Source organism: Corvus brachyrhynchos, unplaced genomic scaffold, assembly GCF_000691975.1.
Source record: "Corvus brachyrhynchos isolate BGI_N302 unplaced genomic scaffold, ASM69197v1 scaffold544, whole genome shotgun sequence".
NCBI lineage: Eukaryota > Metazoa > Chordata > Aves > Passeriformes > Corvidae > Corvus > Corvus brachyrhynchos.
In genome coordinates, this window is record NW_008238325.1 from 94,316 (window position 1) to 122,237 (window position 27,922).

Genomic DNA, 27,922 nt, shown 5'->3' on the forward strand with positions numbered 1-27,922 from the left:
CACTCAAGAAGGAGGGGAAGGTTTAATCAAAGCTGATAGTAATAACTATTTTAAGATTATCTCACCTATTTTATGCTGTTGTCTTGTGCATATGCATGGAGCCTCGTGTCTTGCATGCACCTCTGACACCCTGGAAGGTGGAGATGTTGAGCACTGTCAGCTCATTCAAGCTGTGAAATTAGGCCTTTGGGTCTCCAAAAGAATTGTTCACAAACTCCCAGCAATGATTGATCAAAAGAGCAGTGCACTTCAGCATGTTGTTGGTTAGTGAATTTTTATCCACTTTCCCTTCCTTAGCATTCAACAGCTACAAATGGCTAAAATAGTATTTAAAAAAACCCAACAGTTATTTCCTGACATCTTTCCCTTTTGTCAGAAGGATGCTCTATTTTGTTTCTGAAAAACATGATCAATCTTTCCAGCAATAATGACTCGCTGAATAAAATCTGTGCTACTTCCATGCTGCTTTTCTAACAATACACCTTATTTGTACCTTGGCTTATAAAAAAACCCCGTACACCAATCGATCATTGCAGGCACCAGTGAAATAAAACCAACCATGAGACAAATAATGGGAGCAGAACAATAGTGCACATCTATTTAACGCCTGAGTTTAGACTAAGGGGTAACATAAAGCACAGTGATGCCATAAAGACAGAAAGAATGGAACAACCCAGAATGACAATAAGCTTCATTCCTCCAAAACCACTGGTTAACCTGAATGAGGAGCTGTTTTACTCCCATCTGCAAAATGACTCCTCTGAGCAAAGCAGAGGCATCAATAAAGCCCCAGTTCAGTGCCACACCCTGGAAGACCTTCCAGCAGCACACACAGTTTTGTTTGGGAGCTCACTCTTCCCTCACGTAGTAACCAACCACTAAGTTACTGATATCATAACACCTGATGGCCAGAACTTGGCTGAAATTGGCCTCCTTGCAGGTCAGTACAGCCAAATGCTCGTTGTGGTTGTCACCTCTGCAGGATTTCAGGTGTACTGAGTGACACCACCACGTTCACTTTGTCCTATGACTTGAGCGTTTCCAGTTCATTGTATGTTTCCATTTTTGCCTGAAGATTTCAAAAAATAGCTTCAAAACAGCTAATAATATATCCCCCTGCAATTCCTGGTCAGACAAAATATAGTCCAAAAATCAAATACCTTAAGCTCTGTTTGAGTTTTTATTAAAGACTGTCCAAATGCTAGAATTTAAAGTGTATTGTAAGAATAGTTTTGTGCAGAAGGAACACTCATTTGACTTACCTATTAACACAAAACTATTCTAATGGAAAAACTACTCTTGCATGCTAAGGATTAGGATGAGTAGGACTCCTGCTTTCAAAAACCTTGGGGTTTGGACAACTTTTATGCACCAAAAGCATTCAGGAGTCATCAAAACACAGACCTGTGCATGGGCTCATGGGCATATTGCCAGTCACTCCCCAGAAGAGGTAAGAGAAGCTGAGGTGAAGTAGCAGGGATCTGAATCATCCATGATATGCCTGGGTTGAGCTCTCCAAAGGCCAAAATGAAAACACGGAGGACCATCATGAAATACTTCAATCAAAGCAAAATAACCATCTACAGCTTATTTACACTCTCAAGGTAGATCTCAACTGACAGGCTGCCATAGAAAATAATTCCATCGTCTTTTAGTGAAAAAAGGAGTGCAGCCAAATAAATTATAAAGTTAGGATAAATCATATGACCACAAGCAAGAAATACAGTGCTTTGTACAAACCTTAAGAAGGAGTCGAACAATGGTAAAATGAAATCCTGGAAGAAAGGAATGTGTGAGATACTGTGCAATGGGAAAAGCCAGAGAATACTGTTTCTTGTGGAAAGCTGATAATACAGTTCATGAAAAGCTGCCCTGAGATTAAAAAAAATCATCACTGATGCATTTACTGCAGCACTGAAATGCAAGGGAGGTGCAACCCAGGCACACAGCAGAGCACACCAGAGCATGTGGCAGCACATCCCTGTTCCCTGTGTCAGGGGAGAGCTCAGACAGAAGGAACTGCTCTGGCCTGCAATGCAGCACACCTTGGGTACCTAACACCTGGCCTCCTCCACCTTCTGCAGCATCTGCTGATGCACAAAATGTAGTGACTCTAGGTCAACACCTCATCTGCGCTTGTTCACACCCACTCTGTTTACCAGTGCACCTTTAGGAAGTCTGACCATAATTCATTATGTGTTCTAACGTTAAGTTTTTGCATACGAACAAATTTTACCCTATAATACACTAACTAGACTTAAATCTCCCTTAGGAAAAAGACAAATGGGTTTACATAGCATGTGGTTTTTAAATCCTTTTTTATTCAGTTAATCTCTAGCTGTGGAATTGTGATTGAAATGTGAAAATGCATGTGTATCTTCTGGTAAGAACCATTTTGCTTCAGAGACAGATGAAATATTATCAAGCGTATACACTTCCTTCAGGTTTTTAAATTGATGATGGAAATCCCATAATCAGAACATGGCACAGCCAATCCAGGTTAAGTGATAACATTTTTTTCGACAAAATAAAACAAAACCCCAACCCTTTGAAGTGTTCTTACAGTTACATCTTCATAATCCAGACATGAGAAGATCTGCACTCTCGACAACTCTGAGCACACGCTCTTCAGCTGGCTCCACATAAAAGCCAGCATCTCCTTCTCCTTCCTAAGTCTGCTGATTCCTTAATAGCAGTGAGACATGGCACAAAGCATTACCTCCACAGGATTTTCCATCTTCCCCCAGCTTCTGGCCAGCTGGACACTTGCAGTGGTAGCTGCCGATGGTGTTGCAGCAGCGGTCGTGGCAGCCCCCGTTCTCCATGGTGCACTCATTCACATCTGCCAGAAGAAAGCACAAGCAACCAGTGAAGAGTGGGCACTGACCACACTGCCTGAAGATCTAAAGACAATCGTGTCTGACTGATGTGAAAAAATTACAAAGTTTCTGAGATGAAACTCAGCTCAGGACCCTGAAGCAAACCCAAGAGCAGCAACTCGCAGCTACGCTGCTGAGCCCCTCCACCCAACCAAGTTGTGCCAGGGGAGGTTTAGATTGGGTATCACAAAACATTTCTTCACTGAAAGGATTGCCAAGCATTGAAAGGGTGCCCAGGGAAGTGGTGGAGACACCATCCCTAGAGGGATTTAAAAGACAAATATCATAGAATCATTACAGCTGGAAAACACCTCTAAGATCCTTGAGCCCCACCATTAGTGGATGTGGCCTTTGGGGACGTGCTTTAGTGGTGGGCTTGGCAGTGCTGGGTTAATGGTTGGACTCAATGGTCTTAAAGGTCTTTACAACCTAAATGGTTCTGTGATTCTAAGAGTTGCAAGGGTGGGATTTTCCCCCTCCCCTTCTGCACAAGCTGAGCGCAGAGCCCACCTGGCTCTGGCTACAGGCTCTACCCAGCTCGCCAACTTCCACCTCTGGGCAGCAACATCAGGAACAACCTCTGTACACTCATTCCAGCATCCTCACTTGGGTGTAAAGTTGCTTCTAGAAGCAGTGGCAGAGATGAAAAATCTCTGAAAGATGGTAGGATTTTAAATCAATTATGGTCCTCCTTTCTGTCAGGTGCTGGTATCTACACACCTCACTTATTCACCTCGTAAGCTGGTGCTTTCCTGCATGCAAAATAGAACTTTACACATTACAAAATGAAGAACAATAAAGAACTAAATGAAAAAAATAAATAAGTAAATAGACAGCCAGTGGCAGAGAAAAATCAAGAGCAAAGATGTTCACTTATAAATCTACTTAAATACCCTATATAAGAAATTTCAAAGAAATATGATAGGAACCATCAGGCCAGCAGTACTGTTCTGCTGAGCAGGAGCAGAGACAACAGACGGTGTGGAAGTGATTTCCAAAACAGAAAATTTGTTCAAGGGGGATGGTAAATGTAACAAACCCAGCAGGTATTTGCTGCACTGATTCCATGCACACTGGAACTCGGGAAATGCCTTCTCATTCACTTTGCTCTCTGAAGTGTTGATGACCAACACACACCCAATCCAGCAGTGCCAGGGCAAGCAGGGATGGACCTGTGTGAGAATAATGGGCTCCGGGGGGCTTGGCTTCAATTTTTGGGCACATCTCTTGATCTGGCTTGGTGGCACAGACAGTGCTGAGGAGACACAACATCTCCTCCAAGCCCAGGCTGAGGGTGCAGATGACAGATCTGACAGGCCTTTGGCACTGGGAAGGATCTCATATTGCTTTCAGGTGAGATAGCAGGGATGTCAGGAGGAGGAGGATTAAGCAGCAGAAGATAAGCATCATCATGGCTGTAAAAACCACAGGCAGTTACTCTGTATTAGTGGCATGCCTTGTTCCCAAGGGGGAAATGAGGCTTTAAAAAAGCCATTTAATTAGATTTAATTAGTTTGTAAAGAAAAATTAAAAAAACGGATTTCACATTCATACAAGAGAGGTGAGAGCCTTTCAACTGTAACCCTTCATTGTTAAAGACTAAGATTTACCAAAGTTTGTTACTTCTTCGATGAGCTCGAGCTTCACTTAACTGGCTCATTTCTGATCCTGGCTAAAAGCCACAGGTTAAAAGAATTTTTTGAGGACATTTCAGACCACTAAAAAGCTAAAAGAAAAGTGTATCATGAAACACCAACTTTTGCTAAAGTGTAACTGAAGAGGCACAAACCCACTAAAACCATCTCGTGTCTCTACAGCTTTAGATTCAATGCAATGATCAACAAAATGGTAGTTTCTTTGTCCTCAGTGAAACTGGAAAACACTGGCAGGCTATAAAAAAATAAAATAGAATTCAGTTATCTCAGAGATACACAACAAACCAAATCCTAACTCGCGTGAAGCCAAGAAGGCTCTTCTCGATTTCACGGGAATGCAATTTAAACAGAAACTTTTCCCCGAGAAAAACACTCCCCCCCGCTCCTCTCTCCAAAAACAAACGGCACCAAAATAAGAACGAGCGTCTGCTCACTTCTCCTCGGCTGAGGCAGGGAGAACATATGACAAGCGACAGATTTTGGATGTGTTCCTCCAAGCACTGGGAGGAGGCACGCGAGCGCTCGGCGCCGTGCGGAGCGCGACAAGCGCGCCCCTTCCAAGGGATCCACTCCACTCCCCCCCAGCTTGCAGCGAAAACAAACGGCACCAAAATAAGAACGAGCGTCTGCTCACTTCTCCTCGGCTGAGGCAGGGAGAACATATGACAAGCGACAGATTTTGGATGTGTTCCTCCAAGCACTGGGAGGAGGCACGCGAGCGCTCGGCGCCGTGCGGAGCGCGACAAGCGCGCCCCTTCCAAGGGATCCACTCCACTCCCCCCCAGCTTGCAGACATCTTGATGTGCCTCGTGGTAATAAACAGTAATGAGCCACATAATGACCTGGCTCCACAGCTTCGACTTCTATTTATACTAACAGGATTGAAAACTAATAAAATCTCCTTGCTCTTTTGATTTCATTTTTTAAAAACAAAATAAAGGGAAGAATTACTTTATTCTTTAGCACCCGCAATGCCACATGGCCTCCTGGGGTAAAATATTGACTGGGTGAGGTGGTCTAGGATATACAGCCCGATTTATTAACACCAATGGCTATATTTTGAACCAAAATATTGGAACAAAACCTTTCCAGCTGAGGAGCTAATCATTATCCCCTTGATTTCACCAGGGTATAATCCATTCGGAAGTGTATAGTGCTGTTGCATGCTAATATATAGGAAGTTTCTCCTTTGATTGCCGAGTGTTCCTGTCAGCAATTAGAAATCTCTTCCTTCCTTGTTCAGCATAAAATGCTGTGGTCCAGCTACAAAAGTATTGGCGCTGTATGACTGAAAACATCATTTTCTCCTTCTTCTAATTCCGCCTTCTTAATGCTCTGTCCAGGATTTCCTTGTCTCTGCCTTAAAACTCATTTTTGTCTTTCGAGGAAATGTTTTCATGCATTTCCTTGCTGCTTTTTACACCAGAAACCCACCACGTTCTTCTATTATACTCGCAAAACCTGACTTTCCATCTCCATGTGTCTTTAAAACAAACACCTTATTTAAAGCTAATCATCATAAAATAAACTATGATTTAATTTCTGAGTTAAGAAACAAGCTTTTTTGATACATTTTTATTGGAGAGCAGTCACATTCGAAGGAATACACTGACTAGGTATAAATCTCACCAGTTTTAGCCTTATGCTATGAAAATTTGCTCTCTAAGCATCTGCATCCTTTGCTGTCCTGTCTCCTGTTCAAAACCTTCTCCACTGCCTGCTCTCTGCCAAGTTGTTTTCTGCAACTCCATAATAAAGGTCAGATGTTGCCTCAGTCCAAAGAAGCACAAAAATAAATGATCTGAATGTGAAGTAATAAAGAATGTGTTTTACATTTGTAAAAGGCCGGGTCATAGAGCTTTTACAAGCTACCATCAGCTGTTCCATATTCCTAAAACAGAGTAGTCAGGATTTAAAAATCCGATTACAGCTTTGCCACTGAAAAAAGAAAGAAAGAAAAAAAAAAAGAAGTAAAATAAACCAAACAAAAACAATTCTGTCAAATGATAAATTTCTGTCTGCTTTCCATATTCAATGTCACTCAAGGTTGCAAATATATTTTGCCTTTTGAACAGTGAGATGTGTGAGAAAATGACAGAAAATTTCTGACACGTAACAAGTCTGCCACGTTAGGTCTGACTAAAGTTCAATGTTATCAAGCCTATCAATCCATCTGTAATGACATGCTGTAGGCACTTCAAAAAAAAAATAAATGTGATGTTTGCTACTGCAATGTTTCACGTTTATTTATAGAGCCAATGTTGCAACACAAAAACATTATCCATGGGACATACTGGATGTGAGCCTTCAATCTTGCCATGGGAAAAATAATTGAAAACACCTTTCATCTAGATAACTTGATATTAACTTTATATATGATCTGTCTAGCACACGTGGGGAAAAATAAAATTCCACAATATATTTTAAATTCAGTAGTATGCTAAAATAGGGATTGTGGACATGTGCCCATGTCCCACACTCCCTGCACACGTGGAATCATACAACAGAACTACGTAAAAAGGTGTCTTTTCTCCGAAAATCTTATAAAATACTTGATATGGAAGGAAACATGCCGTTTTTTCAGGAAGCAGACCACCTCTGCCCAATTAATCCTGCCTAGGAACTACATGCTAAATGGAGAAGGACAATTCCAATCCTTCACTTCTATCTTCTTGTTTAATGCTATTCCCAGTCTGAAAACATCACCCACCCTCAGCTCCAGGGAAAACAACCCTTCACCAAGTTTTTATGAAAATGTAGGTGATTTCAGATTTCCTACAAATGAATGAAAGATTAATATAAAAGCAGACACTGGACAAAGTGGTTTTCATTGGTAAGTCCAGTTTGAAATCTAACAGCAGTGACCTGCTCTATCACCAGCTCTCAAATGAAGACAGCAGATGAAGAAAAATCAGTGTGAAAAGCAGAAATATATTGGCATTGGGGCAGAAATCTCCTCTCCACATCTCTCCACTGAGTTGCCCGTGAGGGCTGCAGCTCTGCAGGGTCTCCACCTGGAGCTCAATTCACCACCTTTAAAATGCAGCGAGGGATTAAGCCTGCCCTGAGCACAGGACTGGCCAGACCTGGGGAAGGAGAAACACCTGCACCGAGCAGGGGCTCAGTTCTGCAGCAGGCAAACCATGAAGTGAAACATCATTTAATTTTGGCAACAGTTTGTATGTTTAGATGAGGGGAGCACAGCAGTTAACTCACTGCCTGCAGGTTAAGTTATTTTTATCTTCCCCATACAAGTTTATGCAATATTCATTAATATAAAGACTAATTTTTAAGATACCAAAAGGAATCTCATAACTGCCACCTAGTATTTAAAACCCATTTTCCCAGGTTTCTGTGTTTATCAGCTTTATATGAGCAACAACTTTATTTACTTAAGGCAGCCACACGCCAAGTTGCCATTTGGGTGCCCAGCTTTGGGGCTAACCCGTGCTCTGACCTGTGAGCCACTGACTCCAGTGTGTGTCAGAGCTGCCTGGACCCGTAATAAATCACTGAAGTGCAATAAAATCTGTAAAATCATTCTCCCACTGTTCCTGCAAGCCTGCCTGAACAAAAGCCCACCAGCACGGAGCGAGGAGGTGATTTTGATTAGTTTAAAAGCATTAGGGTAACACACCCAGCTTCAATCAGGAGTCACAGGAACCACAACACAGTTATTTTCGAGGGAAGACAGCATTTCATTAATAACACTTGGGACCTTCTCCTGAAGACTACGATGAAGATGGGCTGATTTCAGGAATCTAAATGTTAAATACCTTTAAGAAAGCAGTTTGATTCCTTTCTCTAACAGGCACTGGCAGCTTATATTGACTTTTATAGCAATTTAGAGACATAAATTCCTAACTCAGAAAACATAAATGCTGTTGGGTAAAACAAAAACCAAACCAAACCCTCATAATGGTTAGGATCAAAGTCTAAATGCAGTTTATCATGTGCACCTGAAATGCACCTATATGTGTCCTTTAATAAATCTGAGTGCCTGGCACACAAAGGTGTAGTACTGTTAACTATCCTACAATTTGTTTTTATAAGGAGGTATTATAGGCAAGTGTCTGCAAATCACAATGCACATTTGACAATTTCTCATATACTGATCTAAATTATTTGATTCAATTTTTTAAAAATGCTGAAGATCCAAAGAATAAGTACCTTATGAAGTTTTACACACTGGTTTTTGGTTTTTTTTTTTTTAATTACAGCTCAGATGGTCTGCAACCAAAACCATATGTCTGAGAAAATCTCGAAACCTGAGAAAAGTTGATTTGTGCTTTAAAGGCCACTCATTGCTACAATGCAACACAGTTCACACAAGCACACATGCACATACATCATATCAACACCACACATAAATATAATGTAATGATCAAATACACTGGACAGGCTGCCAGGCACAACACTCACACCCCAAAGAGTGCATTTGTCTTTTTCTTGGTTTCCTGCAAAAAGCTTTGCAGCAGTTGTCTTTGAGCAGTAATTGTCTCTAAAACATAAATTACATACATCACTTCCAGCACTAACCATAAATTATCCGCCTGAATAGCAAACAAAGCTGCTCATTCTGATAGTCAGCGCAGCCCGGGTATTGATTAAGCACTCTCAATGCTTTATTAGGTTTTCTTCCCCCACAAAGTCAATACCAGGATGAATATTTCTTCTTGGGCTGTTATGAAGTATCGTACATCTGAGTCATTATTAACAAGCGCCTGATTAGCGGAGCTTATTGGAGAGTTTGGCACAGGCTCCAGGAACGTCACCTCCCAGCAAACACCCATCACTGCCACTGTCTCTGCTGGCAGCTGTGGCCCTTGTGCTTCCACAAGTTATCACCTCCTTTTTCCAATTTTTTTTCTTTTTTTAATTAAAAAAATTACTGCTGCATTCATTCCTCTTCCATCCCCATGTCACATTCCTGTATGCAGAGAACATCCGTCACGTAACGAGGATGTGCATGGCCCCTGTTCCCCAGGGACGTGGGGCTCTGCCATGGTTTGCTTTCTTTCGTTACTGTGGCACTAAAAAATTTCATTTAATTCAACTTAGATGCAAAACCAAAAGCAAACAAAGATCCTTATTAAACATACTTAGCTAGCATTCATTTCTCCTTATTAAAATCATCATCTGAAGAAAAAAAAACCACACACATTCATCAATCATTTGCACTTGCTTGGATTAAGAACAACTTCTTTGAAGTCAGAATAAAATCCTGAAGGGGGAAAATACAGGCTCAAAGTTTAAATAAGTGAAACCACAAGGTCTCAAAGCCCAACATGCTGGCACACGCTGCTGTCTTAGACTGGACCTGTAGCTCATCTTGTGCCACTACAGAGAACACTCTGTACCTGCTGCAGGTACAGAGATGGCCCCTTCCACCCCAAGCTCTCCTACACCACAGACCAGACTCAGTTCTGAAACTGGCATTTAAAAGTCCTTTTAAAATCTCTGCCCCTGGTTATGGCAGTCCTCCATAACCATATACATGTCTGCTCACTTTTAGAAATTTTTCTTCCTCTTTTTAATGTCCTGCACATTGATGACATTTTGCAACAACAACTTCCAAAATCAAACTGTTACATGAAAAAACACCAGCTTTGATTTCTTTTGATCTCTCTTTAAAATTCTCTACCAAGCAGGAACTATTTCCTAGAAGTGAAATGCAGGACCTAAATCATGCCCGAAGCTTTCCTCTGTTCACTAAACCACAACAACTAAACCGAGAGGTGGAGAGAAGAGAAAGTCTATCACAGTACAATGAAATCCTGTAATGGTACTCATTTTTAAACTGTTTTCCCAGACAAGGTATGAATAATGCAACCAAACACCCCAGAACATCTGAATAAAGCAACACCAGCCTAGCAAATGCTAATTGGCAGCAATTGGCGCTGATTGTGGAGTGAGGCTGGAGCTGTGATTACAAACAGAGCTGATGCAGCCAGCCCAAACCTCAAGTACTGCTTCTGCAATTAAAGATATTTTATCAAATTAGACAAGTGTTTGCCTTTCCCTGCTATGATGGTTATGAGCAAAACATAAAAGAAAGCCTGGCTGGCTGTATGGCACCTTCTCCACATCAGAGCTCTGCCGAGATGGGTTTCTTTCTGCTTTGACTTTTTATGCCACAAAATGGAACCCTTTTAGAAAGAATTCAGGGCTCTGCAGTAACATCCTTAAAAGCCCTTGCTTTTGTCTACAAGTGCTTTTGCCCTAAAAATGAAGTCTCTTTGCAGTGTATCTGACTTCCAGCACCGACAAGTGCTGGTTATGCACACTCAAACACAGAAAGGCTTTGAACTTTCCAAGTCTGATTTCACAATATAAACCCTTAGTATTTTTGCAGGCAGGTAAACATTCTTCAAACATTTCCAAGGCAGTGACTATCAGTGAGGCTTCAGGACTCTTAGCAACTGGATTGATGTTTTGAGTGCAAAACCCCAAGCACAAAGCCACGGTTGACTCCAGCCAAGCCAAGTCCTGGTGCCCAAAGCAGAGGTCACAAAATGCACCTTGGACTCCAGACATCCTTGCATCCTGCTGCCTTCTGCTCTCCTGAGAGAGGAAGACAGTAAACCACTTGGTCATGAACTAAGGCTGGCTCTTTGCTAGTATTTCCTATTATCCCCCAACTCTCCTCTCCTGCTTCTGGATCTCAAGAAAATTTACATTAACTTCTGCCTTTTCTCCAGCTTCCTGTAAACACCTATAAATCAGGTCAGCAGAATTGAATTGAAAAAGGATATAGAAAAAAACCCCAATGTACTGGGTCATTTTTAAAAGCTTAGCATTTACAGTCATTAAGTTTTACAGATCTCCATGAGAACAAAAAAAATCAAGGCTATGCACGTTTATGGAGGTTTTCAGGCCGAGACAGCTGGAGAGTTGACACCCAGTGTCATCTAGAAGTGTAAATAACCTGAAGATACCCATGGGTTAGCCAGTGCCAGCATCTTCAGGACCAAACACAAGCTCAGAGACCACAGCACTGGCATCAAAAAGGAACAGCAAGGAAGCAAAGGCAGCACTTTGTGTATTCTGCTCAACCTGTACTTTTAAGGGATTTATGATGTCAGGTCTTATGAAGAGCACTGCAGTGATCCAACACAGCAATAACAAAACCAGAGATAAAGATAGATGTGTACGTTGGTGATGCCTTTGAGGCTCCCCAGGATGAAAGGTGAATGAACAATTTCAAACAGAACTAAATGCTTGTTCCAGGTAAAACCTGTCAGGATGGGTCAGATTGTAACAATTTAGTGGTGGCATACCACGTACACCGTGGGGTGTTTAGAAGCTCTGCTATAGCATTACTCAAAAATCTGTGTACAGCAGCAATCTGAGTTCGTGACAGCAGGAGCGTGAGAGGATGAGCTCGAGCCAGCAGGACGCAGGAATAGGGAACCGAGTGCTGCAAGAACGGCTTATCTGGAAATCAGCTTCCAAACACCCAGGGAAAGGACACAAATCACAGCTTTAGCTTCTGGCTGCAGAAAAGACAACAAAGGAAGGTCCTGTTGTAAGTGTAGAATAAAGTACGTGCTTATTCCAGCTTTGTCTCTGTCTTTATTGTGTCCTCAGAAGAACTTATCAATCTGAGCAAGCGAACTTTTGTCTACACCTGTGGAATGTATGTCTCAAATCCAGGAGCGTCCTTGTGTCCACTGCAACACTATGGGAAAGGGACACCCGAGGCACTCCACAGCCAATTCTGGTACTTCAATCCACTTCAATCCACACCAGGGCAGCTCTCCCCTGGTCCAAAATAGTCCCTGATGTCATGGGTACAGTCCCTGATGCAGCAGGTGGCCAGGACTGCAGGTGCTGAGTGACAGTGCTGCCACGGGGAAACGTTCAGAAGAGAAATGTCAAACCCCTCTCCTGCCCACAGGCCCCAGTGCAGGACCAAAGCCCCAAGCCCAGAAGTTGCTGCTTAACCTACAAACAGGCTGTGTTACAGCAGTATGGTCTGAGCAAGCTGACAAACTAGGCAGCTTAAATCTCAGGGCATTCCTATTGTAATAAGCCAGTTCCTTACAAACTATGCTTTTTCATAATATAATTAACCCCAGCACTAAGCATGTGAGCAAATGAGTTCATTTTTCACACGAATAATGAAAACCTTTTTTTCTTTTTTCTCTTTTCTTTTCCCAAACCATTACGAACAGAAATGAATGTAAAAAATTTCTCAGCAGAGAAAGGATGATGTGTGCTGGGTTCTAGTTTAGAACAGGAATTAATTATGGAGATTTAAATGGAAGCTCCTATTTTCTTTTCTTATTTTTCTTAATAGTTGTCCTTGCCAGTCTAAACCAAACCTTTGCTCATCATCAGATCTAGCCTGGGATTAGATCCAACAGCCTCTGCTATGGCCTGAAATGGGTTAAATATTTCTTCTTTCCTATATCCTCCTGAATATTCTCTCCCATCTTTTGTTTTCCATTTCTAGAAGATCTTTCTAGCAGTTCTGTGGGCAGAATTACTCACTGCCCTGACAAAAATCCTGTGCTAACTTTAACTGTAAACTCGCTCCACTTCCTACTACAGAAAATAACGTTTCTGTCATCATTCCCTGCGTGGCTGAAACACAACCACACAACCAGGTCACTCATTTACAAGAGACACAAATGGGAACTGGTTATTCAGTTTACACAGGCAGAAGTGTAAGGCACAGTCACTGCACCTTCCAGTAACTGATCTTGTGTGTCAAGGGCAAAGCAACCCATGGGAACAAAAAGAGAAAAGATTAAATCTTCATCAGTTTAATTTGTAAAGAAACCCAAGGGAAGTCATTATTCCCAGAAACTCCATTGCCTAATTTGTCTTCCCAATTCTTCCAACTTCTCTGACACCAATGGGTGCTCATTAACTATTGCTTACTGTGATTGTTGCTTACTGTCCCTGCTGAAAGGGAGTCCTTTGAAAAGGCAGAGATGGCATTTAGTGCTGAACAGGAGCTAAACATTGCAGAGAGGTCTGAATCCTCCTCATCAGAAACAGCAGCCAGGTGAGCATCCTTTAACTGAAAGGGAATTCCCACTAAGGAATTCAACCAGGGCACTTAAACTTGAATATGGAGTTACATCAAGCTTGAAAAAAGAGGGATGTACAAACCATTAACTCTCATGCAGATTTCACCAGTGACAAGCTCAAAGCACAGATTTGAAGAAACAGGATTTTCTCTTTCCATTTAAATGAACAATGAGTAGCTGAGCGCAGCTGTGGTTTCTCAGGGCCTTTCCCAGCAGAGCAGCACAGAACCCTCCTTTAAAACATAAATCTGGCCCAGTGTGGTGGGGGAAGGCAGACACTCTGCAGAAGGAGGGAGCAATGTGGCATCCAGTTCCCTCAGCCTGATACCAGCATTTGAACCTGGGACATTCCCAGCTCTGCTCACACATGTGCTCACCACGTGTAGCTGCTGCCTGAGCACAGGGAGCAGACTCAGCTTCACAGCCTGGGAATTCTGCTCATAAAAATACGGGATCCCAAGGTTTTTCCAACAGACCAGTGTCAAAGGTGATCACAGGCAGAAATTAAGAGGGCTGAAATTGTTAATCCTGCATGGCTGAAATTAATTCATACCAGAGCAGGAAGAGTCAGTTTCATGTAACCCAAACTTCACATTCTGGTTCCCAACACAAACTAAATTTGCCTTTTTAAATCCCTTTGGATGTCAGGCATCTGGTCTTGATGGAGAACCACACCTATTTTTTTCAGGGGGTATAACCAAAGAGAAATTTGCATTTGCGTCTTCAGCGAGACATCAGCGTCTCATCAGTTTAAATAATTTCAGATTTCCAAGTTACTACATCATTTGGTCTTTTTATACACGAACATTTTACACCTTAAAACATGCTCTACCTCTCTCCCTGCAAACAGCTGACATATATTTTCATGTTCCTCACCATTAACAAAGTGTGCGCCATAGTAGAATATTACATCACACCACACTCCTGTACGATTGTTTGGTTTAGGATAACAAACTCTGGTTTTTGGAGCAACACTAAGGTCAAAGTATTAAATTTAAATCTCTTGAACAGAACATGCACTAGAAATAAACTTGAAGTTTTAAAGATCTATTGAAAATGCTCAAAAAATTGGAAACAGACAGCAAAAGGCAAACACTACTAGGGGGAGAAAAATTCAAACAGGGCCAGAAGGCTGTGTAAAACTAAATACATATCCAGCACACACTTGTGTGCAGCACACGTAACATGGACAAAGACAAGTATATTCCACAGACGTGTGTATTGTTTGGAGTCTGAGTCCTATTTTCAGAAGAGAGAGGAAGTAAATCAATAAGTGTGTTTGCCTTGATCTTTAGCTCACTCTTACAGACCACTCAGAGCATCTCATTTAACCAAAGCTCTTCAAACCCAGCACTGCCAGCTCTTCAGCTGGTGGAAAAACAGTTGTACAACGCACATCAGAGGAATCCAAGGCTGAACAGCCTGGCCTGAGCACTGATTAAAACCAAGATCTTTCTTGCTATATGCATAAAACCCCCTAAACCTGAGCAACAAGGCAGGACAGCAGCCGCAGGTCGATGCCTGTTCACAGCTCAGGTTTCCACATTCGGAATTTCACCCTTCAGTTCCAACCAAAAAAAATAAATTCCTCACATTCAAGCCAGGCTAATTACTTTTTTTGCATGGGAGAAACAGCCAAATTCACTGTGACGCACAAAGGGAAAGTGTGATCTATGAGCAAAGTACATCCACCACAACATTACGGATGGTTCTGGAAATGCAGCCAGAAACAGACGTCGCTCCCAACATTGCCGCTGTTGCCAACAGTTACCACCTAATGTTGTCTGAGAGACTGCAGTGATTTCGTGTTCAAAGGGAGAGGCAGAGCCTCTGCTATCTCCGATCCCACGCTGCCGTTACTGCTGGCAACGGGGAGTTTTAACAACTGGAGGATATTCCTGGAGAAGGCAGCGATCGCCTTCCCCACATGGGATGCGGCCCCTGTGTGTGCGTCCCCGAGTTACTCAAAAAACAACAAACCACCCCAAAACCCTGCGAGTTGGCCTGAAGTTTTCTGCTGAAGGAATGAATGCAGCAAGGCCATAAGCTGTTCTTCAGTTACAGGATACTTTAGTTATTAATTTCACTTTTTCTGTCCACACTGCACGGCCTCTTTGGCCCACCTAGGAGCTTAAAAGGATTCATTTTACTAGATATTTGTACTTCCTTATTTTACTAAATACTCATCTCTCTTCTCCAGGATACCTGCATTACGACCATTAACAAACAGTGAAAAGTGCTGATAACGTGTGAATATTTCTCTGTATTTACTTTTTTAAACACAGGAAAGGGGTGAATGGTGGCCAACACAGGTAATGCTAAAACCTGGTCATAACACCACTAGAGTAAAAGACCAGAGGTTCAAAGATGGGAGTGGAGGAAATGAATAGTTTAACTTAACAGGCAAACTTCTACAGAACATAAAGCTAAGAAGGATAATCTGTTAATATTAGAAAACATTATAAAATTATTAATGGGAATTGTTAAGATTCTTGAGCATCCAGCCATGCCATACCCCTCTGAAATACATGTTTTAAAACACAGCTCCAATTCCTTACATCTTTGTCTTTTTAGGGATCACTTTCTGAAATTCCTTTTGTGCATTATCAAAGGAACCAAGAGACAGCTTTTCCAGGAAGAAATCAGTTGGTTTGGGAGAAGAGCAACAAATCTTCTTAGGCCAAGATTTAGGCTGTGTTCTTAACTGCTCCCCTAAGCCTGCAACCCAGAGAGGCAAAATTCCACTGTGAAATAGACCTCAAGCTTAACTTACAAGAATCTGCTTCATCTTCTGGTGAAAGTTCTCCACAAGGCGCAAAATACTTCTAAATGTCTTTTTTTCCTTATTTCTTCCTTTCCCATCACCTCGACAGTCCCATGCTTCCAATTAAATTAAAAACCAGACCAGTGTAGTTTTGTGGGGTTTTCCCCTCCAATGATAAAGTATAATTATGAGATGGGGGGGATAAAATTACAAATTCCACCAAGGTCATTAATGTACAAAATGCAAATTGTCTCCCATTTGTCAAAGACCCTGGGGAAGTCTAGAGATAATTGAAATGATAGATGAACAGAGGAGACTAACTGCTAATGGTCTGTATATCAATGAATCAATGTCACATTTATGAAGGGCTTTGGGAAATTATTCTAAATACTTCATCTACAACAGCTGAAGTTTAGCCTACTTTTTTTTTTTTTAATGCTGAAAAATTAATGAAAAAGTTCAGTTTATAGTTACACAAGTGTAAACCTGGGGTAATTAAAGGTGGATGGCAAGAACTTGAAGCGCTACTGATGTTTGTGCCAGATTATTACCAAAGTTCTCAGTTATCAGGGATTATGGTATAAAAGCAATATATATTTCAGAGATAATCAAATATAGGACCAGCCCTCACCCTCAAAGCATTTAAACTCAGCTATTTCCCTCTGCAACTCATTTTCTTCAGAATGTGGATAACCTGAAAAATCAAGGAGTATACATACCACTGATTGCTGTGCTTTCCTATTTTCCTGGTATTTTCAATCACAAACTAACTGCTCAGAGCAGGGGCTGTTTTCAGATGCATTTATGGGGCACTGACCAAACAGGAACAGGGAACAGACAGAGGGAAAAACGAAATATTCCCTTTTCACACAAAAAGTGAGGCAAATCCTGCAGGTAACTTTGGTACAGTTTCACAGGAAATAGTATTTCCACTTCAGAAGAGGAAAAGCTAAAAACCAGTAGCTTTTACAAAACCAGTAAGTCCCTGGGCAGAGCCCTCTCCCAGCTGTGATCTGGCCAGGCTACATTAGTAAGGGCCAGTGAGGAGGAGATATAAAGAAAAAAATAAAATTTCAACATTAAGATGTCACTTTGGTTGAATCTGTAAATAGTTTGGTGAGGTGAGTCAGTTTAGAGGGTTTCTTCTGTTATTATGATTATTAATACATTTATTATTCTTTTCTCCTGCTTTTCTTCCCACACACCAGGAAACTTTGGATGAAGGGAAGCCAGGACAACTGCAGGCTTCTTTTGTGGAAAAAAAAAAAAACAAAAAAAAAAAACCAAAAAACTTTCTCTAGCAAAAAATGCATCACACCCCATTTAAGAGGCAGTTTATACTGCAACAGGTACGATCACTACAAAATCAAATGAATTAAACCCTTTTCAGTCCCAGTCTCACCAAACAAAATCACATGGAGGGGACTGGGAAAAGAGGTGAGTTTTATGAAGTATCTGTAGGATTGAGAGAGATCTGTTTCATCTGGAAATAGCACCACGATTGCTTGGCTTGTGGAAACATGAACTAATCCAGAAACGAACATGAACATCCAGAACACCTGATTTCACCAGAAGCTGAATGAAATGGTCCTGTCTGAAACACAGAACTGCTTCTCCTGCTACAGGATTTGGCACATGAAACAAGAAGGGAACAAGGCTCTCAGGCAAACAGCACCGAGAGGAAACTTCGCTGCTGTCCGAGGAAAGGTAACACGCACAGATTGCAGGTAAAACGATCACACTACATTTTCTGGTCATTACAACCACAAATATTCATAAAAATAATTAAGAAGTCCCATCAAGCTGCTGAAAAAACAAAGAGGAATGTCCACGTGTTGAAACCAGCATTCTCAATTATAAAATGTCACTACGGATGGTGGAGATGTGGAGTAGCTTTGAAACCCAGCAGTGTAACAGCTCACCTTAGCTAAATGAACATGTATTTGTCTCCTTTCATCTGTTGTTAGATATCTCCCAAGAGATATCTGCTTGGAGGGCAGCAAGAGTGTTCCCTCTCCAAGGCCTCAGAGCTGCCCTTCCTGCCCCGCAGCTTCCCCTGTGCTCCCCAAATCTTTCCCCTGAGAAAGAGGCACAGAGAGCAGAGGAAAAAAAGGTCCCCACCAAAGAGCAAAAGCTACACCAAAGAAATAAAGCTGAGCTTTACAGAAATCCTTTACTCGCCCGTGAAGGTGGATATCAAGGGCTTTCTCTGAGCATCTCAGTTTTGCTGCTTTCCATCTCTGCTGGACTCCCACCTGGGGTTTCACAGAGATGCTAAAGGAGCAAACCCCTGGCCTTCATGGATTTTCAGGGGACGGTTGGCTCTCCATCACTGTGGGCCCTGGTGCCATGTAACCCAAACAGGGCTGTCAGTAATTTCACCTCGCAGGTGCACCAGGGGGTGAAGTGCAGCCCCTGTCTGTTGCTGTCACAGCTTCCTAAGTAACCAATTAACAGAACATTCAATTCCTCCATTTGCTGAAGCACATTTGTTCTGCTAGATTTTAATTTTTTGAATGAGTGAAATAGGAGTTAAGACAATTCATGTGAGTTAATGATACAGTGCAAGTTAACTGATGGGTTATTCTGCACCAGGAGCTGGCTCTTTGCAGGGAACAATTTGCACGCAGCCTTTCAGGGCCGTAATTATTTGCAATACCAGAGTCTCAGCACACTCTTCCCTTTTTTATTTTTTGCTGTTTTACAGATGTGTCACTCTCACAGTACTAAGTGGAAACAGATTACCTGCCACTGATTACCCAACACATCCACAGAGGAAGGTGGGGGAAGCATCTCTCCAGTGACAAGTTTTGATTTGTGGATTAAATTCCCCTCTTAATTGAGCCATGCTTCTTCTGCTAACAAATTCTTGTGGAAACCCCAGGATAAATTTACCTCTTTGCAGAGTAACTTTTCCTCACGTCACGTCCTCCCCTTTCCTTCTCCTTATTTCATTAAGATTTTGAGCTACACATACAAACCCTTCATCTCAAACACTCATTATGGAAATACTGCAAACCCCGAAGATGTCACAGTCGTTTCTTTTACAGCTTTTCTTTTTGTAGGCGACATTCATATTGCAGAATAATTTAGACAGTAATTTAATCACAGGGTTTAGAGGTCCAGCAAATGTTACATTTACATAATGTCAGTCTTTCAGCAGATAATTTGGTCCTTTGCATGTGTTAAAAGACGACATCGCTTGTTAAGTTTATGTTAGTACGTTTAACCCAGCAGATGAATGGCTGGTCCCTTAATGTGCCACATATCTCTAATTTTCCTAAGGATGATTAGAAAATTTTATTTAGAGTAAATTCATGAGCACCATCATTCCACTGGAGTGACAAATCAAAAAGATTATTAAATCTCAGGGTCCAGAAGTCTCCATAAAATGGTCATAAAGTCCTTGCAACATAGTAAATGCCAATTTTTTCCTTCTATAAGTACTTCACTAGTCAATATATTGCTTCTGCCTCCTTTGAGTATGTAGTGGCTTGGTCCAAAATACTCATTACTGTTTATCTGCTGTGAGATAAGAATTAGGAGAAATGCAAAACAGGCACGAAACTTGAAAGAATATAAAGAAGTTTATTAACAGACCTAAAAGAAGAAAAAAAAAAATTATACCACCTTCAGAACTCTCCTCCTCCCCCCACCTTCCTCCCTTCTCCCACTGACAATGTTCAAAGACAACCCTTAAGATGTTCAGTCTGTTTACCACTTCCATAATAACCTTGTTCAGTCCATTTAGAAAGAGAAGTCTCTTCTTGCTCATGCTATGAAAACATTATCACAACGAGACAGCCGCCCACTTCCAAATATTTGGGCCCTGCTCGGGCCCCGCAGCCACCTGTCCCAGCGCCGGAAACGAGAGAGAGCTTGGAGGGGGAGTTTGCCTATTCTTAAATGTGGATCACAGAGGTGATCACAACTTTAAGTGGCTTAGAGAATTGTCCATATCCAAACTGGCCAGCTGATAGGTTCTATCAGTTCCCAGAGGAAACTGTAAGCACCCCTTAGCAAGGACATCCCTTCCGGGACTATGCTTGCTAACCTATGACAGAGTACGTGACTGAAGTTATTGAAGTGTGCCTCATTAGTTTCGTAATATTCTCCTAAGGACATATGTGTATTTTGTAGTTTGGAAATGTACTGTTCTTTGTCTTGTCAAATGCTGCTAAAGAGAATGAAATAGGATATAAGAAATGTGATTTTAGTTTTGGTGTGCCAATGCTACTATCCTGGACATCCAAAAGATAAAATAAAAGGTGGTAAATCATCATTACTCGAAGAGAAATAGCATGTCTGTACAAGTGATTTTCCAGAAGTACTACTGTGCATTTAAACTTAGAAGAACAATAACCTAGGCAAGCATCTCAGGAACCTTAACACTGAATACTTACATTTAATACTGTATTTCTGCATTTTTCTTTTGAAGTTACACGTTATATCCTCACTACCTAACACGTAAATTGAAATCTCTCTTTTAATTTAAACTTGTACAATGTCAGGATTTACAGCAGAAAAACACCTGTTGCATCATCTGGCCAGCCCATGCCACTGTAGGATATTCCCTTATTTCCCACTGCCTCACTTGTCTGGTTTTAAATGCACTGTAGCCAACCACAGACCAAATCAATAAGCCAAAAACTACACCAAGAGCCGGGAGCATTTTGATCATTTAGCTGTAACTGGGTACAATTTCTGCTCCCTTTAAAACAGAAATGTGTCTACCTAGAGGACAAATTCATACAGCCTCCCATCAATGAAACCAGTAATAGACATCCATGGTGAGAGTCTGGGAGCAGCTAGAGAGCAGGGCAGCAGAGCAGTGTGAGGGGAGACACTCCTTATTCTGCTTAATTCGCTCCACTGACAATTGTCACCAGTCTGACTTCTCCAGCACAGAGAAACATTCTCTCTCGTGGCTAAAGGTCTTGAAAAGATCACATTTCATTTCTAAAAAAAAAAATTCATTTCTTCGCATCATACACTTAATGACAAATCAGCTTTCAATCTGTATCCTTTATGAATTATTTTTACTTATTTAAGGAGCTGAATGGGTTTTTCCACTATCTGTTTTTAGAATTAAATCCAAACAGTATGTCTCTTATGGCAAGTTTGGGCTGAGGACTCCAGGAATATAAGGAAACCCAACTTCTTCCAGATGTAAGACAACTGTGTATCCTCTTAGCAATGAAAAAACTGAATTGGTTAATTTGCATTAATACTGAGATAATAAAGCTTTAAAACAATCATAATTAAATCAGATAAAGATTAATTACCACTAAGGTTAAAAAAGGATTATTTGCTATTTCCACTTAAACAGAGTGAGTTCCAAATTTAGAGTTGACACAACTGACATAGGCAACTCAGCATGCACTGATAATTTTGTCATCAAAGTGATAAAATTCTAAGCTCAAGGCACTTTCTTTGATTATTCTTTAACACGGTTTGTAGTACGGTACTAGGACTGGATGATCCATCACCAAACACATTCCCTTACTCAGCTGCTAAGTTCTTAAGACAGTTTAAGGAAATAACCTGACCAACATGAGGTTGGATCTCCTCAAGTCAGAAGGTCCCACCAGTTGACCCCTTTGTCAATTAGACTGGCACAGATACAACACCTTGGGGGTCTGCACCAGGAATACGCTGGAGAAGACATGCATGATCTCAAACTACGCCAGAAATCAATGTGAATATTGATGTACAATGAGATCTTCCATGGCAAAATCCTTGAAGTTCTTTACATCAACCAAATAATTAAATTAAAAAGAACTAAATGTTTTCCTAATTAGGCAGCATGAAGTGCCAAATACTGATCTATTTTCATCTCCAACATGTTTCTATCATTTTTCTCCTTGCAGTCCCTGATGTTTCCCTGTTGAAAAAAAATCTCATAAGAAAAAAGCTGTCTTACAAATTCAAACTAAACCTCCAAGTCTCATACAAGAAAGCAGAGAAAAGTTATAGAAGTCACTCCAGAATGTTCTCATTAGCACTTCTTTAGGTAAGAATGAGAATGAAAAAATGAGCTCTGTGAGGGCTGAATGTAACAGCTATTTGCTGAGGCTATTATAATCATATCAGTGGCTTATTGAATCTCATAACCATGGTTCTACATCCTTCAACTGACAACTATCAGAGCGCTTAACTCAAAATAAAACTCCAAGTTAGAATGAAGGCAGACACAATATGCTTACACTCTGAAGAAAACAAAATCTCAAAAGGTCAGATATATTATATGCTCTAATAGGGACACACATAAAGCTCCAATTCCTATCTCAACCCTAGTGGAGCCATAAAAGAGTAGGATGTGAAGCTCACATATTGTGTATGTACTCCCTGTTGTGTATCAACACAGCATGATACAACTCGAGAGAGAATATTTCACAGGTTTTATTCTGAATGTGAACCTCATTCAGCACCAGGAATGAGGCACTAATTCGATTCCTGGTACTGAACTGCTACAAACCTCACTGGGAGTCAACCCCATCACCACCAGGATCAAACCTGGAACAGGCAGCAACAACCCACTGGTATCAGGCATAGGGAGAGCTTCCCCAAGAAGCCACAATGATGAGTAACTCAAAGCTGGCACGAAGCAAACCTTGCATGATCCTCACTAGCACAGCTCATCTCCCCCTGACTGCACCAATGAGTCACGCAGTGCAAGGGGAAGCAGTGCCTTTATGATGTATAGGTTTTCCTTACACGCAGGTTACACATTTAATTTGCTATTTACTGAAGCCTCCACACTTGGCAGCAGAGGGAGACTGCATGATTGCCAAAATAATCAGAGAGAATGAGGACTAGACGGTGCAGTAATGACAAAAGCCTTGGGAGAGATCCCACAGATGTTTCCTGATGCTGAGCAGGAACTGCATGCAAACCCAACTAGTAAACGATAAACTGACTAATACAAGTCCCCAAACAAGGAAAAAGTGGAATATGCAGTGACTCAGAGTGTAAAACATCTCACCTGCCTGCACTGTCCTGCATGAGGGGCTGGTGCCATGGCAAAGCCTGGGAGATGTCAGTCTCCAATGGGCAAGGAGACAAACAAGGTCTGTGATTTAATTAGGCCACAACTTGATTAACCTACTTCTTCAGGGAGCTCCCAGTGATCGCTCACACGGTGTAGAACCATGATTCATTTTTTAATCATTTCTGTCTGGTAAAAAGCTGTGTCAGTGTTTCCCTCCCTCCTCCTCTTCACAGCCAAACTCCTCTGAGTAACACCGAAGGACCCAGGTGTGTGTGGGTGCCTTCACTGCTATCACCTCCACGCTCTACCCTGTGTTTTCTAAGGACAACTTCAGGGAAATGTTGTTAAAAAACTGTCCCCCAGCGAAGTGCTTGCACAGGCAACATGAAGGTATGACAAAGTCATTCAGCTCCTCCTTGGTACCAGCTGAGTGTGGTGACAATTAACAGTTCCCTCTGCAGTATTTCCCACAGGGAAGGGAGACATTAATACCTGAAAAAGAAACCCTCACAAAGAACACAGTGCATTCAGAAGGCAATTGCACAGTCTGATAAATCCCAGTAAGTCCTCCATACGCAGTCCCCGTATCAAATGCCAAATGAATCTTGTTTACATGCAGAACAAACACTTTATAGGGCTCTTCCTGGGGGAAATTAGCCCATCTGGTCTTGTGTTGCCTGACCAGGAATGGTTTTACCTTTAAGTACAGCTGCAAATTTCCAGAGGAATTGCCTGTCCATTTGAACACCCAGTGAAGAGCAGGACCAAACACGAGCTCTCATCATCGTAATTTTTTGTAGCAAGGCTACAGTCCCAGGCACGCTCAGATGAAGACGTGACAATGGACTTCTATGGCACTTGCAACTTTTGGGCCAAGTCCTCTGCAGGCAGAGCTCCAAAGACTCCAGAGTTACACCACGAGAGAATATGTCAATTGTCTGGCCAAGAGCATAAAAAACCTGCTTGTTATTGTTGTTAGAAACTAAATGACAAGCAATTAATTCATTACTGCACTGCAATTCAGTGCAATTTATTGGTTGATTTGCTGTGAGGGATTGTAGCTACATACTAATACACATACTATAAAAAGAATGCAAATTCAGTAATGCAAGTCTAAATGAATGAGACATAACATTTTCTCACAGTTTGCAAGAAATTAACCTTTAACGTCTTTTCTATGCTTTGGGAACAGCACTTGGCCAAAAGCTCTTACAGTAATAAAGCAGTGACCCATAGCAAAGAATAAATGTCAGAGTGAAATGATAACAGCAAGCCTATTTGCCAGAAAGTGGTAATTTATAAGATTTTAATTTGAGATCATCATGGGGGGTCAGCCTTATCAAATAATTCAAAATGTAGGTCACAATTATAGCCCTCGAAGTGTGGTTCTGCTCTGAAATGTGACAGCAAAAATGGCATGTTTATTATTTCTAAATGATTTTTTTATCAGAAGCATTGAGTTTACAAGTAAAATGCTAATGGGACAGACTTGCTTTTTGCTTTCTCCATTTTTTACATTTGTGTAGCTCACTGATTTCAGTGCTTATTTCTGATTTACATTCCCCTAAAAGGAAAATCAAACCCCTCAGTTTCTCACCTTCCTGCTTTAAAGTTCCACAGAGACAAATTACATCCTTGTTGTTCCCTGTGTCACCAAAAGCTTTCAACAAATTTACACATTTCTGGGCTAACTAGAATGTAAAGCCCTCCCAATTCTCTAAGTAATAAGGGAAAAAAAAAAAATCCAATCCACCTCTCACTTCAGGCAGATTCCTTGGGTGGTGTCAGTCAATGTGGCTCCATCAAAATCGATGGAGTTCTCCATCAAAATCAATGGAGTTCACTGACGCACAGTTTTCTCTACAGCACTGTCCTTGGATTTGCTGGCTCCTCAAGTCTAACGGCAGAAGGAGAAAAGGCATTTAACAGGTTTTTAAATCACCCTGCCCAAGTCAGTAACTGTGAAATGCTAACACCTGTCTGGAGCAGAGCACTGGGCATGGCTGGAATCCAGCCTTTGTTTCAAAGTGAGCCAGACGTAGGAGATGGTCCAGGAAGAAGGAAAGAAGCATCCAACACATTTCCTACCTTTTCTCACAGCATTTTCCAGCCCTGGGACCGCCTAGTTCCAGGTGGATCCTTGATGCAATGCAGTATAATTGTTCATTGCTCCCAGCCCTTTCTCAGAGATGCACTTGGGGCATTTCTCAGCCCATTTACAGAGAAACTGAATCAATTCTAAAGCAACAGAACGAAATGAGAACGAGTGAGTGAGGCCTGGCTAAAGATGAATGTGTTTGCTCCACCAGTGCCTGGATGGAGACAGGGATGTTGTTTATGTGTAGGAGGGACCCTGCTGTCAACAGCACACACAGGGAGTCAATACTGCTGCTGCTAAGCAAGTTGTAAACATGGAGAACAAAACCCACCAAGAACAAGCTTAAAGTCAATTAGAGTTTGAATAAATATGATTTAATGCTAGTGAGAAGATGACATGAAACATCTCCATAGTCTTCATTCAAAACAGGGCCATATTTTTGTTTTATCGCATCTCTAATTTTATTTAATAATTTTATTCCGCAATTAAAATTTCTTCATTAATTCTGTCTTTTGACATCCTTCTTCTGTCACAACTTTCTGTAAGCCAGCATATGCATTCATAAAACTCAGTACTGACATGCCAATGGATGATCAAAAGTCTGCATTTGCTTGTCGTGGGCCAAAAACAAATCCAACCACAAGAACAGAGATTTCGTGGGATTGCTGGACTCAGAATTTTAATGAGCAAACCCTGCCATAATTCCAAAATACTTTAAAATCCACCTTACCTTCTCCAAGGTATATTCCCAAGAGTGGCAATAACTGGACAGTTACACAGACTGATGTCTGGGGGGGACAACTGAGCCCAGGGAAGCATAACATTAAATATAATATCTTTCATTATAAAACAAGGTAGGAGAAAGGCAACAAATTATTTCTTACAGACAATTTGTTGCTTAATGGCCTGAAGCAACTCCAAGGGCTGTTAAAGCTGATAAGACAGTCCTTAACCACAGTAACAATCTATACACTGGGATTAATGCCATCATAAAGTTTAAGCAATGGTTTATAACTCCAAATATTGGCAGAAGCAACCAATTTTCTGCCTCCTGGAAAGCAGAGTATCTTACATTAAGTAAATCATAATTCAGAAGCAAGGAGGAGGAGAAAAGAAAAACCCCTGCCCTCCAAATGAATAGGTTTCACTTATCACAGTGTGTGTGTTCAAAAACACGTAATTAGGAGCTAGGAAACAGGACATGAAGTATTGCACTGAGAGCATCTTTCTGCTCCCTTCTCCTCGGCTCTTCAGGCAGCATTTTAAGGCTGCTACACAAGGCTTAGCAGACACAGAAGAATAAGCTGCTTTCAGGAGTCAAATGCCTGGCAGCACGTGCTTGGTCACAAAAGCTCACGAAATGACTGGAGATCTTCCAGAAGCAGCTGATAATTTGTCTAATAGCATGACAACAAAAATGGCCTGAAAAACCACATCCTCTTTAATGGTACCTAGCTCTTCAAAGCTTCAAAGGACAGTCCAAAGCTCTTGAAAAGAAAGGATGAAACCCTGAAGGGTGGCAGGGAGAGTCAAAGCAAACCCAAACTCAGTCTAAGAAATGCTGTGCCCTGCTCAGAGCTTTTAAGAAACTCCATTAAGTTCCATATATCATCACAGCAAGTTATCTCATTACATTTCCAACATTCAACTCCTGATCCAGACCGGGAAAAAAACTCAGTAATCATTTCTCTCCTCAAGTCATCCACTGCATTTGAGTTTCCAGATGGGTCTAGAGCAGATAAAAGTTCCAGGCTGGATTCCTATCACAACAGCTTGCCTTTTGTCACAAAGGATCAAAAGCAGGTTAACTGATATTAGAGAGATCTTTTAACAGCTCATATGCAGTAAGAGCTCTGAAATGAAAGCACAATATGTTTCAGTGGGCACATCTGAGTATTTTGTATCTTTGCTTGCACTGGAGAACAGCATAGAGGGACCTGGCAGCGAGGCACCATTCGATTTATCCCTGCTGCCTGCTTGGACAGTGCCTGCACTGGGGTCTGTCCAGGACTGGGGCTTCTCTGTACTGCTGGGATACAAAAAAAACACCAAAAAACAAAACAGCATTATTTTTTTTCCTCTTTCCTACTGTGAGTTAAAAAGAACCCAAAACAACAAACCCCACATTTTAAGTTTTAAGCTTTCAGAAAATACACTGGTGTTTTGGCACTTCAACACCTTGTGTATTATCTTGCCACTTTCTTCTAAGTAGCTACATTACTCTTGCAAACTAGCAAAGGGTGTGGAAATATTTATTATCATCTACATTTTCTGTAGAGATCATCAAAGGACAGTGAAAAGTGTCTGTGTGCAGAGAGGGGGAAGGAGAAACGCAATTACTCCTGCTTGATCTGTTTATTCCACAAGTTGGACACAAGTCATTGCCGTGACATTTTCATTTTCCTGGATACACGACTGGGTTCTAATCTCATTTGTGCTGGTGTAAGCACAGGAGGATCAGCAAGCCCTCCCCCCATTTACGTTTTGGGAAGAA

The 27,922-nt window shown here is 41.4% G+C and overlaps 1 protein-coding gene across 1 annotated transcript in view; it reads right to left on the bottom strand.

The window, feature by feature from the left end:
* The window catches only part of LOC103615708 (multiple epidermal growth factor-like domains protein 6), a 180,217-nt gene that overhangs the window by 85,895 nt on the left and 66,400 nt on the right, over nt 1-27,922 (bottom strand). Inside the window, exon 5 of the mRNA XM_017734403.1 lies at nt 2,720-2,842. Within this exon, the coding sequence (XP_017589892.1) occupies nt 2,720-2,842 (123 nt within the window). The remainder of the gene's footprint in view (nt 1-2,719; nt 2,843-27,922) is intronic.